The sequence below is a fragment of the Tympanuchus pallidicinctus genome, unplaced genomic scaffold (assembly GCF_026119805.1).
Source record: "Tympanuchus pallidicinctus isolate F22 unplaced genomic scaffold, pur_lepc_1.0 scaffold2, whole genome shotgun sequence".
In the NCBI taxonomy this organism is placed as follows: domain Eukaryota; kingdom Metazoa; phylum Chordata; class Aves; order Galliformes; family Phasianidae; genus Tympanuchus; species Tympanuchus pallidicinctus.
This window is the reverse complement of record NW_026294721.1, coordinates 25260138-25274822: the sequence shown is the minus strand read 5'-3', so window position 1 is coordinate 25274822 and position 14685 is coordinate 25260138. Positions and strand designations below refer to the sequence as shown.

General features: G+C 42.2%; 1 protein-coding gene across 2 annotated transcripts; it reads right to left on the bottom strand.

The window, feature by feature from the left end:
• Window positions 1–3798: 3798 nt before the first annotated feature.
• Window positions 3799–14620, bottom strand: TMEM165 (transmembrane protein 165). 2 transcript variants are annotated; one of them, XM_052681480.1, is made up of 6 exons: window positions 14405–14620; window positions 11728–11953; window positions 9380–9555; window positions 8484–8666; window positions 5597–5702; window positions 3799–4758 (listed from the first exon to the last, which is right to left on the bottom strand). In XM_052681480.1, the coding sequence occupies exons 1-6, from the start codon at window positions 14603–14605 to the stop codon at window positions 4682–4684; spliced, it is 969 nt and encodes a 322-aa protein (XP_052537440.1). In that variant the 5' UTR covers window positions 14606–14620; the 3' UTR covers window positions 3799–4681. The 2 variants fall into 2 exon arrangements, with proteins under 2 accessions (XP_052537440.1, XP_052537441.1); XM_052681481.1 differs by lacking the exon at window positions 14405–14620 and adding an exon at window positions 13909–14302.
• Window positions 14621–14685: the final 65 nt, after the last annotated feature.

Below are 14685 nucleotides of genomic sequence, written 5' to 3'. Positions count from 1 at the left end.
CTTTGGCAACTCTGTTTTTACATAGCAAGTATGTGTAAATCAGCCTGAGGGTATACTTGTGTAGCACATCACACAGATGGGTGCAGCCATTGCTGCACATCAGCACAAGGTTGTAGTAGCAACCTGCCACAAGCGCTGGCTTCTGGGACACAGCAAGGTGAGCTGCAAGAAAATGCCATGTCACCATAGCCTCCTACACAGCATCCAGAATCACAGAAATACTTCAGGATAACTGGGTAAATTTGGATGAAACTGCACAATCCATTCAAGAGCCCAGTTTGTTTGATGCAAAGGAAAGCTGTACAGCAGCAGGCAGCTTTTTAGAGAGCTCTGAGTACAGCCACTTACTTGTTAACCAGCAGATTTCCACAAGCAGCATCTGCCTATCACACCTCCAAGCAGCAGCTCATGGGACCCAGGCCTTCCTGCAGTGCTCTGAGCACAGGCTGGTTTTTGAGCCGGACCTGTACTTTGGCTCACTGAATTCTGAAAAACTCTGTACTGAAGATTACAAGTTTACCTTAATCTCTGCTTAGCGCACTTTGCCACATGCAGTGTAATGAGGGCTGTGAATCAGTTAGGAACCTTGAAAAGAACAAGCACCAGTTTCCTCATTTCAAACAACTTGGACTGGCCGGAGGTTTTTCTTCCATCCCTGTAGAACTGACCATACCATCTAATTCTGTTTCCAGTGTTCAAGCCTGGAAATGAGTAGTTGTAGGTGGTTTGCACTTTCAAGTTTCCACTGCGTTCACAGCCTGAGTTGCAAATTCTTGCTTTGGAAGCTGATGTGGAAATTCCCCTGGAACTGGCAGGGAAGTCTGCTGGAACTGAGAATGCATCCCACTTCAGGAGGGTTGGAAAGTCCGTGCTGGGTCATTGCTTATGTTCATATTGCTGGTACGGCGATTTGCAGTGCCTTATCTTCGCTGCTTAAGTATCCACTCATCACATTTAACATCCTCCAGCCACAAAAGGAAACAAAATATCAGATAACCATCAAAAGTTCCAGCTAGTTTAGTCTGTTTCTCATTCTACTCTGCAAGGCAAAGTATTTAAAAGGAAGAGTACTATTTACATTGTATACATTTCATTTCTGGAAAGCAGGGCCTTGACTGGCCAGTGCAACAAGCAGCTCCTTCCCCCCAAATACCCTTTTCTTCTAAGCAGCAGTTACACCCCAGGACATAAGCATGTGTAAGCCCAGGCAGGCATGTCCCAGCAGCACGGCATCAAGCCCGCTCTGCCGCCTTGCAGCCAAGGTTTACAAGATTTTGTAATTCCCAATCCTGAAAACGGCTCCTTCCCCCCACCTGAGAGTTGCTGCAGGACTGAACTAGGCAAGCATTGCATTTCATCCTTGTGAGCAAGCTGACATGTCCAAAACCATTAAATCAGACCCATACCTGGCTCTACTGGCTATTATTCACATTTTTATTCCCTGCTAATCGGCATTCTTGTTTACAAGGCAAAAGCAAATCATTCTGGACAACTTTAGAACTGATCATTAGTTACTGACTGCTTCCACACAACTGAGAGAAAGCCAATAGGGATGCTGTCATAGTACTGTCAGCTGATTCACTACCCTACTTTTTCACCAACACTCCTCAAGTGCTTAGCTAGTTTCACAGCTTGTGCATCTCTTTCAACATTACATTTCAGGTCAGCCCCATCTGCTTACCCACCCCTCTGCTCTTCTCAGTGCTGTAACTTGCAGCCTGAACACTCCTGCAAGTTGGTGAACAACTTCCTACGTCTGCATGTCCAAAGAGCAATAGCAAGTTAGCTGCTGAAAAGACATCATTTTCCATTCTCCTATGCTCAACTCCACTGCTAAACACATTACAACTCACTGAGTATGATGGAGGAAATTGGACCAAGGTGCAATGAATGAACCACTCATTCAGACAGACCACACACCGTTCTCCATCTCTTGGCTGAGGGAGAATCAGAGAGGCAGTGGTTTATTTTTCTAATTAGAGATCAGTAACTTCTTCCAAATCTGAGGGCAGAGGGGAGGATGTGGAAATAGCCATGGGGAGCAGAAGGAATTACTGCTCACTCTCCCAGCACTGCAAGCATTAGCTTAGGATGCAGACTGCCCATAAGGGTAGGCCACCTTAGGTGTGATATCTATTCATCTATACACACATGGCAGTAACCTGCACCTCAAGTCTACAGGGATTTCAAGACTGAACAGTGCCACACCTCTCCGAAAGCAACGCATCGGAAGTATGAGAATGCAGTAAGGAAAGCTGCTAAAATCCCAGCCACTGAACCAGCCCATGTGCAGTTGTCTGAGCCAACAAAGCAGACAGCTAGAGGCTGGGCACTACAAGGCTGTATGGGAGGACACTGTTTCTGCTAGAGGCAGGGCAGCATACAGTGCTGCTAAAAATACACTGGGAGTCTCCAATCACCTTGAGCAGGCTTCAGTTATACAATGACTGGACTACACCAGTCTTGGAACGGTGAAAAATTCCAACAGGCAACTCACAACATTAAATCTCTACAGTTAGTCCTATCTGCTATAGTGCCTTCTAAAATTTTTGCTAAAATCCAAGAACCCACCTCATTTTATAATAGATTTCCAAGCGTAAGTGAACATTGGCTCTAAACAACCAAAAACAGTAGGAGCATTTTCTAACTCAATGAGTATCTGCCTATGTATTGCCTATTTTTGACCAGGCAGTGGTCAAAAGCAGTAATTTGCATCACATGAGTTTGCAACAGCAGAATGTAAATGTGAAAGTTGCATGGATTTGTTCTGCAATTTCATATTTACCTCTTAAAAAAAAAATATATATATATATATATATATTAATGTCTTCATTTTTTTCTGTTGATCACAATTGTTTTAACACCAGAACAGTTTCAAGCAGTGCATAGGAAGTTCAGAAAGTTTCTACCCTAGGACACAGCCAACTGATTTGGCTTTTGATCAAGAATTTTCAGCAGGATGAAGGGCAGGCAGCCTGCAGCACTGTGATTGCCCAGCACTATCTAGCACATGTGTAAGAAAACACTGTGCTGTAGCACCACACAACAAGCAGTTTCCCAGTGAGCAGTTAAAGTTCACTCTTCCCTGCTTTGGGTTCCCTGTTCTTTCTTTTTTAATGTGATCCAGGTAATGCATCCCCTGAGGGTAAAAGGTTAAACAGACTACAGAGAGGGCGTTCACAGGGTGTGGAAAGAAGAGGCTGCAGCAATTGGTTACAATGCTTGCTTCAAAACTGAACAAATCAGTGCATTACCCAGCAATTAACAACAGCACTGCCAGCAGCTCCTTCCTTCAGATCAGGACTTGAACTTCTAGGCCTGGAGCTGTAATCTGTTTTCATACTACTCTGCATAAAAGGAATCAAGCGGCTGCAATCTTCGGGGTTTGAGAACCTCAGCATTAAGGGGTTTCTATTGGCAGCAAAATCCAAGAGGAGGCTTCCTACCCTCTGTTCTCAAGCAACAATTTGGACAATCTAATTTGTAGCACTTGATCTTACTTTAGCTTCAGGCTAAAGCAGTAGATAGATGCTATTAGAAACTCTATCTTCTGCTTTAGAGAAGCTCTTAACATCTTATTTAAGCTATTAGCTCAGAATCTACTAGCTACCAAGCAGCAGAGAAAACCACGTGTTTCAGTATCCCATATCTTAAGCGACCAACATTTTCAAAGTTTTTATAACTGGTACTTATAACAGCATCCAAAATAAATTTAGTAAAGTTTAAATAAATCATCACTTTAACCTCTGTGGCAGGAATTATGGAACTGCCAAAAAACAATACTGAAAATGACTCAAATTGAGACACTATGTTTTATTAATACTCTTCCAGATTACATTTCTATTCCTAAAAAGAAAAATATGAACATATCTAAATCTAAAGATTCCATTATTGTTCAGTCCTGGGAATGAAACACCGTTAAGTTGGACCACTTTATTACTTTCCACGTACTTTATAAAGTTTAGAAAGTCAAAAAAGAAAAAAAAAAAAAAGGAAAAAAAAAAAATCAAATACTACTAGCTCCAGATTGCACATTGAACTTGGTAGGCTGCTAATCAGCACACAATTTCCTGATAAAAATCCCTGATTAAGAAGTTTGCCCTCTACATGAAATTCATAATATTTTCTGTTGGTGGCTCAGCAACTAAAAGGTATAGGAACGGCTCCCCAGCTTTTTGTTGCTTACATTATCCAGCCTCAGGAAAGTCCTGGAACCAAAGTCTTTGGAAATGGGAGTCAACTGTTATCTCTTTAATATTTTGTTCAACATTATGAAACAAAACACTCTGGTCTGCTTCAGAGAAGGCGTAAGAATTAGCTCTTGAAGCAACAGGAAAGGGGGCCATGTGTAACAGTGGGGGGGAAAAAAAAAGAAAGCTCCAACATTTATGGACATAGATTCTCAAAACTCAGCTGAGCCAGGTTCAGCAAACAGGAAAATCACACAAATCCTACCACAGTAGCAGGTGCCACAGAACATACAAACCAGACAGCAAACAGATCTCCACCGCAGAAGCTGTCTATAAATGTCTCAATCCCACCAATCGTTTGCTATAAAAAGTTCAGTGTCTCATCTTCGGTGCTTGTTTGAACTGTAATTCTGTACATTTATATACAAAACCACACAAGGATAGCTGCTAGATGCTTCCAATCCTTGTCCTTTCGCAGTGATGAAAAATATTTAAAAACCAGAGTCTGGACTTATAAATAGTGCAGAAAATGCAAAAGCTAAGAAGACAATGCCTCCTATGATTGTCACTGGAAAGGAAAAACAAATAAAAAATGAATTAGACATTGAGAAAGTTAAGTAAATTCATAATGTGTCATGGAAGGTATTTATTTATTTGTTAAGAAGTCTGATTACTGAAAAATCTTTTTAAAACTTAATGCTGCAAATAGTGAAGCAGTAGATGCTATTTCTAGCTCAGTGTCAGGATGCCCATACACCACCCCATTGTTTAATCTTATCTACAAATTCTGGACCTTAGGAAGGACCATGTGTATTACTTCTATTACTTCAGCTAGCACAAAGCTGAGGCTGATGCCTACTGTTGTGTGTTTGGCTACATGGAAAAAAAATAAGATACAATATTATCAGGCTGGAGCAAGTCATCAGTTAGGAGTGGCACTGCAGATTAGCAATTCTAGCACAGTTCAGGTAACCATACTGAATGAGCCAGTATTAAAACCAGTAACTGCTTGCAATGGCCAGAAGCTGCTAGAAGTTGGGGCAGTATCACTGCATGTGGCCCATCCTTCTCTAAACGAGCTAACAGGTTAGATGGATCTTTGACAATAGTTATTGCTATTGCCAGACATCCATGCTGGGCTTGTTGATAGCACATTAAATTATTGCTAGATTAGCAGCTCATCATCTATGGCCTTAACAAACAAGACAGAATACACATTTCACCTTTTCCATTGAAATTTACCCCTTCACCTCCTTTTCTGAAACTGCAGAAAACACACACAGACCCAAACACTGAACTGATCTTAAAGAAGTCTCAAGAAACATTCTTCCTAAACACGCAACCACTGACATCACAGACATTACCAGCATTAACACATTTTTCAGTTGGAGTGAGTTTTCACTTACCAGTCCTAACAGAAATTTTTTGTGCTATCATTCTCCCTCCAATAACTGCTAAACCAGTGCATAGACAATGTCCCACCGTTCCTCCTACTGCCACACCATAAGGATCCTGAGGAGAAAACACAGAAGGAAAAGGAAACATCAGCACAATGGAAAGCCTGCTAGTTCTGGAACAACCTCCTACCATGATGGAACCATAGCTTGGCTCTTTGATTACGCAGAATCAAGCATGTGAATACTATCTAGTGTTTACTCTGCACCACCACCTATCACTGTCTTAAAGAACAGTAACAGAGCCTTCAGCTAGTAAGACAGCCTTAATGTCAACCTGATCAACATAGGAGTATTTGGGATGTTTCAAACAAAAAGCATTTTCAGGTGGTTAAGTGTAGATGCAGAGATCACTCTGCTGCACTTAAACAATTAAGTAACACTTAATGGGAAGATGGCTGCTCTTGATGCACACCAGCAGGAAGAACATCAGCTTAACTATAAAGGAAGAAAAAACATGTAAATAAACCTAAGAACCGCAAGTGAAAGCTTTCAGTAGCTAAAACATTCCAACTTTTTCATCCAGCTCAAGTTTATCAGCAAGTTTGTGCTTCATACTTTGGTGCCCCAATAGAAAAGTTAGCCAGAGGGGACTATCGTAGAATTTAAGTCTAGAGGATAATAAACTGCTCTCAAAATGTATTCTTACAAATACATTTGTAAGCTGTCAACAACAGCTTTCACACAACACTGCGTAATGTTCATCACCTCACTACAGTAACAAATCCACAACAAAAAGAAGTTCCCAAGACCTTCTCACAAATTACAGAATATGTCTTAAGCACCTCATAAAACAGAACAGTTTAGTATTAGAAACAGAAAAAAAACGCCTTTTAATGACAGATGAAGAAGGCAAGGTAAGACCCTGATTTTCCACTGCACTAGGATGAACTAGGGAAGGTAGAGTTAAGTCCTGCAAACCTCTCTTTTAGGAAACAAAGCAAGACTTCCAGCTCATCGGAGAAAAAGCTACTGCCTTGCTTCATGAGGAATGCATGAAATCTCTAACATGAAACAAAAGAAACTGTCCAAGAAATGATCTGATATAAGGAAAACACAACACTGCCTGATCAAGACAACCAGAAGCACAAGCTACTGAGAGAAGCTAAAAGCAGTGGACAAAGAACAGACAGAAAACTACTAAGAAGGCCAGGAGGGAGGCAGAGCTGTGCCAGCAGAACACATTTGCTTCCACAATTGGGAACAGAATCCGGTATTCCTGGAACTCCTCATTTCCATGCTGACAGCAGCCCACTGGCAAAAGGTGGATCCTGCCCTCTGCTCCATTGGCAACTGCTGCCCCTTGGAGGGAATAATTTACAACTTCTTCCATGAGTTCAGTATCTTCAGCAGAAGTGCTCAGATACAGCCAAGAAAATCAGTCTAACATGATGTGACAGAATTTCAGCTCCCTTTCCAAATATTTAGGCAGATGAGTGTTTCTTACACACAGAAAACTGCTATGGTGTTAATTCTAGTTCTTAAGGATTGCTGTCAGGATTAGGTTCATTAAGACAGACTTAAATCTTTCTCCTGGTGTATGTTCTGAGACAGTGTACATTATACTTTTTTTTCCTCCACAGAAACCATGTTTCATTCATTGTGACAGGATGGATACTATTCACTTAATGAGCAGTCACAGTACTTTCTTTTCACTCAAGTTCACAGTTGACTTACCACACTACTGGCAATCTCTCGCTATGTAAATTATTCTTTGTGAAATATTTAGTAAGGTATCTGAATGTAAGTAGTATAAAATAATTCCACAGATAGAATGAGAAAAGATTATTTTTTGTAGTACTTTTGTAGCACTTATACGTTTCATATGTTAAAAGCTTAACATCCACAGTCTTCTTTTACAATCCTCAGTACTTCACGGACTGCACCGCAGAGTCTGATGGACATTTCTTAATGGGACACTCAGAAAAATGCAAAAGAGAAGTCAACCTGTGATAGGATGGGCATAAGCAACTTATCCAGCACCATACAAAATCTTTGGCAGAGGCAGTAGTAATAATTTCCAGTTTGCCAAGATGGCATGTTGCTAACTGAACAATGAGATCCTCCTCTCTAACCTGCTCCCTGCCTCTCTAGCTCTCAGTGCCTTCCCTACTCTGTAATAAAGGCAAAAGGTTCCTACAGATTATAGCCTCCTTCATTATGCAGCCTTGATTTATTCCTGGGGAAGGTCTGAGAGTGCACTGAAGGAAGCACGAGTCCTAGGAAAAAGATGTAAATGGTCTCAATGAATGGAAACAACACAGGGCAACTACTGAAGGCTTATAGTCAGCCTTTTAATAAGCCTGATCTTCCTGTAAATGTATAACAGTTACGCACGCTGTGATCATCATGCTGAGTATCATTTCATTTATGGTACTGCTTACTGCACAGTGGTTCAGAATTTTAGTTCCACATACTTTAACAAATTCTTCTAGATTTTTTAAAAAGCAGTATCTTATCAACAGTTTCAAATTTGCTAGGATTAAGGTCTCCTTTTAAAGCTGCTGTGTTAAAGCTGCATTATCTCACAGATCAAAGAAAAAGTAGTTCTGTAACATCCTTATCTTTACACCTTATCAAATAATTGTATTCAGCTACATGATGTCAAACAACTCTTTTCAGAAAGGCCCATGCAGTTCTAATCATGTGGCCGTAGTTAAAACGACACGCAGAGCCTCCGTGCATTGATTTCCACATCTCTGCACAGCTGTGACATTAAGTAAAGCACTATAAAGCAGCAGGTGTGAATGTGACACCTTACACAAGGGCATTTTGTCTCTTTCACCTAGCTGCAGACAACCCAAGGAGAGCAAAAGAAGGGGCATTCTGCAGCACTCACCTCTCTGGCTGCCAGGACGATGGTTGTTAGCTGGGAACGATCACCCCACTCTGCTAAAAATGTTAAAGTGAACGCTTGTACAAAGATGGGAGAAATAAAATGGAGCCATTTCTTCTGAGGTATAGTGGCAGTTGATCCCGTTTCCACATCCCCTGGCCCATTTAACAGTTTAGTTCTCTGAAGCTGTAGAAGACAAAGGGAATTAAAAAAAAATATAAGATTAGAAATGTCAACCAAACAATCCAAATGAAATACTTAAACTGTAAAGCTGTTAATTTAACATCTGGAATGCTATTAGCCACTGATTGTGCATACTAACATATTATTTATATTAGATGATATTTTTTAAAGTCTGCTACGTATATATAGTGTTTAATATAATATATAAATATCACCTCTGATTTCCAATTGCTGGTAGTCTCAAATCTTGCAATCACAAAGCAGTTACAACATGAACAATATTTAGTTTCAAATGACAGATTGCTTCTCATCTATTCTAAAGCAGAAGTCTCTCTTAAAAAGGGGTGGCTCTCAAATCAAAAGTGGATAAAATTGTCCCAAAGAAACAAGATTACTATTTCTTAGAAATGGACTTGAACATTTATAGAGTCTGTTAGTACACACCATTAAAAAAAGAAAAAAAAGAAAAAAAAGGAAATTCTACAGGGAAAAGTCCTTTTCTCCAGAGAAGTAGGATATGCCACAGGTCTGGGATCATCTGTTGAAATAGCACCCATATGGCCACTTCTGTCCAGCTGACCACATGTTTGTTGTGTTAGACTTATTAATTGCAGCCATGGCTGAACATCCCAAACATGAAATGTAGCACTGCTCTGCAACTTCAAAGCCATAACTGTTTCATTAGCTGTAATTCACAGAGAGAGTTTATGACTTACTTCCTCATCTTTTTTTTTAATTTCTGCCTGAACTTCCTCCAGCTCTTCCTGGCCCTCATCTGGACTCATTTTCAAGCCTTCTCGAAGCATTCTAATGCCAAAAATGGCAAACAGTGCAGTCGACACATAGTATGTATACACACGAGGAATAACTGTTGTGGCATAGCCAAACAAAACTGAAAAGAAAACAAATGCATAATTTCAAAAATAAGAATGAATATAATTATTTTCCCCATATCAGTCCAAGCAAATTTGTTTTTCCACTCAAGGTCAACACAAATTCTGCTCTTTCCCAAGCACACCAAAAGATTTCATCTTTAATCACATTAGATTGGTTATGACATATAATATCAACTCACTCTATTTATTTACATGGCTGTATGCTGGATGACATCTTCTTCCAACCACTTTTTAAAATTAATTTAAGATCTGTCTTCTTCATCAGATAAAGGCAAAATGAGATTTTCTACAAGATAAATTTTCTAGACGCACCCACAGCCAATTATCTGAATTCATGCCTTTCTTCTTTGGCTGAGTGCAAATACCTGAAAGCCACCATTCCTCACTCTCTCTCCTACACTCCACCAACTTCATCCTTTCTTAATCCCACTCAAAGACTAAAAACTACTTCCACAGTACACCTACTTTTACAGGTGTTGAAGGTGATCAGACTCAGCCAAAACTACCTCTCAAATAGAAGAAATACGTACCCAAGACTGACTACTCCACAAAGATCACAGTTACAGACACAAAAGGCCTGTGCAAATACAAGGAAATTAAAACCTCACATCAAGTGTTCTCAGCTGTTTGGACCACACTGTCGTACTGCATGTGCAATGAGCCAAGTGGAAACATGCTAACATATGCATACATCCTTCCTTACTTGCATCCACACTGCCACTACCAAAGTAAGATTATCAGATCAAAATAAAATTAGGCTGCAGCACACATGCAGAATCACTATATCATTGCATAGCCAAATAAAACAGAAGAATGTAAAATTTGTTTGAAAGATTGAAAATACTGCATTATACAGAATGCATACAGCATTACTTGCCACGTACAAAGCACAAAAGCAGTGAAATAATCAGAATGACAACGCAGCTTGTTATATCACAAGGGCAAAAATGTTTCTGGGCACAGCTTGAAAATAAACAACACCAAAAACCAAACATCTACATACTGATTATTTGGATATAGAGAATTTAAATGAGCAGAAATTCATGAAATCACGGCTGGAAAACAACAAAAACAAAAACTCCAGGAAGTCCTAACCACAGTTTCTGGGAAACAAGGACAAAGAAAGGGAAAATCCCAGCTCCTTTCCTAGGGAATACATTGACTTTACATAGAAAAAGGGAGAGCTGTAATGGGCAGACAGATGTAGTAAAGAGACCACAGGGTGCACCCTCACCTATGATCCTAAATAAAGGAAGCACACAGTGCAAAAGTGGAACAAGTCTCACAGACTAATGTTATTAAGCAAGTAATGGAAGAAACTTTTACAATGCTATCTGAACAGCACAAAGGGAAACTGCTGTAAGACTGCAACAATAATTGTAACAATGCATTCACAAAAGCTATCATCTCCATCTGAAGGCGCTCAGATCAACACTGAGACCCAATACCAGTTAGGAGGCTGTTTGCAGCACGTATAAAACACTGAACATTATTTCAAGTATTTCTGTTGAAGAAGAAGAACTGAGCACACACACACAACCAAATACATGCTGCATCCGATGTACCTAAAGGCTGCTTCATTCTATGGTTACAGCTGTGTAAGCACCCACAGCTACAGCTCCCCAGGTGCCATCTGACACCTTGATCCCCTTCCAGCTCTTTGCTCTGTACTGTGCACCACAAAGGTTCATGACTGAATGTAATCCTCCACTTTTACAGCCAGATATATATACAAAGACACAAGTCAGTCAAGAGGAATGTGACATCCTGTTAAGCATCTTTCACTGTGGGAAGATAAAGACCTCAGCCCTACACTTTCTTTAGGTATACTAATTTAACAGGAGCTAAAAATAAAAAGGAATAAAGAAATCTAAAAGCTAAGGGATTGCTTGGGCACTCCAAATTCCTTTTCCTTAAAAGCATACAGATGTCTAGGGAGTGCGAACACCTAATTGGAGTTTAGAGTCTAATGCCACAGCCCCCAGAAAAAAACCTTCAAGGTTTACACAAAATAGAAGACTGCACACACCTGCTGTCTACCTTCCATTTGACTACCTTCCTACACTACCTTCCATTTGACTTCAATTAGGGTTAGTTAGGGTTTACCAATAAATACAGACTTATCCAGCACATTTAAACATACAAAACAAAACAACATGAGGGCTAACCTGATAAGCACGTCATCAGTCCTAAGGCAAGCATAGCACCAGCCAGTACAGTCAAACGGTTGTATCGCATTGCCATGATGGCTGCAATGAAGAAGGTCTTATCTCCAAGTTCTGATACAATGATGACTGATATAGCAGCCACAAATGCATGAATAAAGCCCAAATTAGTCTTGTCAGTTGAGTCTTCATTGACAAGATGAACTGGAGCAACTGGCGAGGACCCCTTCTGTAGGCACAGGAGGAGACAAAACAAAATAAACACCAATTAATTAGGCTTGAACATGTAATTCCTGGAAATACTGAGCTCTCTGTTTCTCCTGTCACATTGCATTGCCTATGTGGCATTTTAACTATTCACCCTCCACGTGGTATTAGCTATGATTAACTAGTTACTGGCTGCTACCTACCTCAAATTAATAGGTGGTCACTTCACAAGAAACACCTGCTCTGATTATTAAAGCAGTACTTCACCATGCATGCTACTACTGGAACATGAGAACCACTGCCACAGCCAGACAGGGGAGAAGCAACTTTATATTGCTGTTGGTACAGCTGTTGTCTGCTTACATTATGACGCTCAAGCAAGCAAGCAATTTTGTGATAGAAATAGTAAGAACTAAACTCTTCAAATCTTCAAGCAAAAATTGAGCGATTATAAGCACTCAGGAGAAAAGGGAATCCTTTAAAAATCTGCCAGGATCTCCTCGCAGAATCTTTGCATCTCAGCTCCATTAAAGTTTTATGCAACTTTTCATGAACTGTTTGTTTTGTACACACTGTTGAACACCAGCTCTAAGACTCCCCAGTGCTCAAACCAGCTCAGCACATTCCAGATTTCCCTCAACAATCAGTGTTTACTCTCATGAAGATTAAGACACCTATAATCAAAAGCAGACACAAAACAACAAAGCTGCTGTTCACGTGCTTGACCAGAGATGGCCAAGAAAGTTAATACCTCCATGAACAGAGACAGATTGCAACTTGTTTCATAAGGAAACTTGCCAGAACTCCCTCAATAGTGCTGGGAAGTCTGAGGTTTGATGTTTGAAATTTTCATGCTCCCTATTGTCTTGCATCAAGCAGTATGCTGACAACTTTTTTTTTCCTATATGTGATCATTTGGCAATGGAACCCCCTAACCAAGAATAAAATTTTAGAAGTTTGAATACAAACAAACTAATCCTAAATACTGATACAAGCTGAAGAGTCCTGAGCTGCAACAAGATAGGCTTTCTTCTTCTTACACGCAGAAGACTTTCCCCTCATCAGCTTGTAAACAATGGGATCTTAGTACAAAAATATTTATCTGTTGAAAAACATTATCTCATTTGGCCAAGCTCTGTTGTCCAGCACAGCATCAGGTACCACCTCCCCAGTGTAGTTTACTGAGAGCGAACACACAAGGTGCTAAAACAAGCTCTTTTCTTACAATAATTGAGTTTGTCAATTACAGCTTCTCAGATAATGAATCAAAACCATTTTATTTTTTTTTTTTGTAACACACCCTTCAATTCCTTTCTTTTAGCATTAAAAAACAGATAATCACAACTTTTCTATCTTCAGCTTGCCAAAAAGCTGACTTTTGTTTGGCATGTATCACCGAAGCAGAAAACATTAAATTACTTAAGAAAAATCTCCTCTCTGCTCCAGCTTTATCAATATAATGCCTACTGACATTAAAATAAATAAATAAATAATTCATTGCCAGCTTTAACCTCAGTAACTTACAATCACTTCATTACAGCCAGTGGAGCTCTTCAACTAAGTGGTGAACAGAAAAGGATGATGAAAAATAACACTTCCACAAACTTTCTTCACCCTTTAAAAATCACCAAAGCTCAGACACTGGTGGCCAACCAGAACACAGATGACAATAGGGATGCTTGCTCAACTACAGCAAGAGCAGCCATAGGAACAGAATCACACAGAATATCCTGAGCTGGGAGAGCCATGACGATGGGAGTCACAGACTGGTCTGGGCTGGGAGGAACTTTTAAGCCTTGTTTCACCCTCATGGGCAGGGCTACCTTCCCATCAGCTTAGGCTGCCCAGGGCCCCATCGAACCCAGCCTTCAGCGTCTCCAAGGATGTGGCGCCCACAGCTCCCACCTGGCAGCTGTGCCAGCACCTCACCGCCCACAATTCAAACTCCACGTCAGACAACGCGATGCAAGCTCTTACCGAGTGGCGCTCCGGAAGGCGGGCAGCCCCCAGCAGGCTGCTCGGAGCCGCCAGGTGAGGGCCGGGCGGCCACATGGAGCCACACGGAGCCCTGTCCACGCTCCGTTCCCACCGCCCTCCTCGCAGCGCTGCGCTCAGGCCGGGATACGCGCTGCCGGGAGCGCTCGTGTTACCTGCAGCGCTACAGCTGAGGCTTCACTTCCCCGGAGGCTCCAGAAGCAACACTCCGGCCAACGTTACAGCGCTATCTGCTCGAACGTTACTTTTGCACTTCCTGTTTCTCCGCCCTCGCGCTCCCCCGTTCTGGAGCAGCCTCCTTCAGTCGCAGCCTTCGCGCGCACACGCGGTCACTCCGTACGGTTCACCTTGACAATGTGAGCGCGGAGCCGCGTTCCCATCCCCGCCCCTCCCTCCCTCGCTCCGGCCCCCGCTCTGCCCCGGGGCCTCGAGGGAAGCGCTCCCTCCCGCAGGCCGGCTCTGCGCGGCCCCGCCTCACCTCGGCCCGCGGCTCGGCTCCCTGCCCCGCTCCCTGCGGCGCGGCCGCCGGCACCTTGTTCCTGCCGGGCTCTTCCTCCGGCGCGGCGCGCAGCCCGGCCGGCGCCGCCAGCAGCACGAGCATCGCCAGCGCGGCGGCCCCGGACAGCGGGGCCGGGCCGCGGCGGCCGCGCTCCGGCGGGGAGAGCGGCGGGGAGCCCATGGCGGCCCGCGCGGCGCTGAGGGCCTCTCACAGGCGCCGCGTCATCGCCCCTCGCCGGGGAGCTGCCGCCGCGCGCCGCC

Excerpts from the sequence above, each read along its gene's own strand:
- TMEM165 (XM_052681480.1), bottom strand. The coding sequence starts at position 14,605 with ATGGGCTCCCCGCCGCTCTCCCCGCCGGAGCGCGGCCGCCGCGGCCCG. Across the intron at positions 11,954-14,404 it reads GAGCCGAGCCGCGGGCCGAG|AAGGGGTCCTCGCCAGTTGC; the intron begins GTGAGGCGGGGC and ends CTGTGCCTACAG. Across the intron at positions 5,703-8,483 it reads TCGTCCTGGCAGCCAGAGAG|GATCCTTATGGTGTGGCAGT; the intron begins GTGAGTGCTGCA and ends TTTTCTCCTCAG.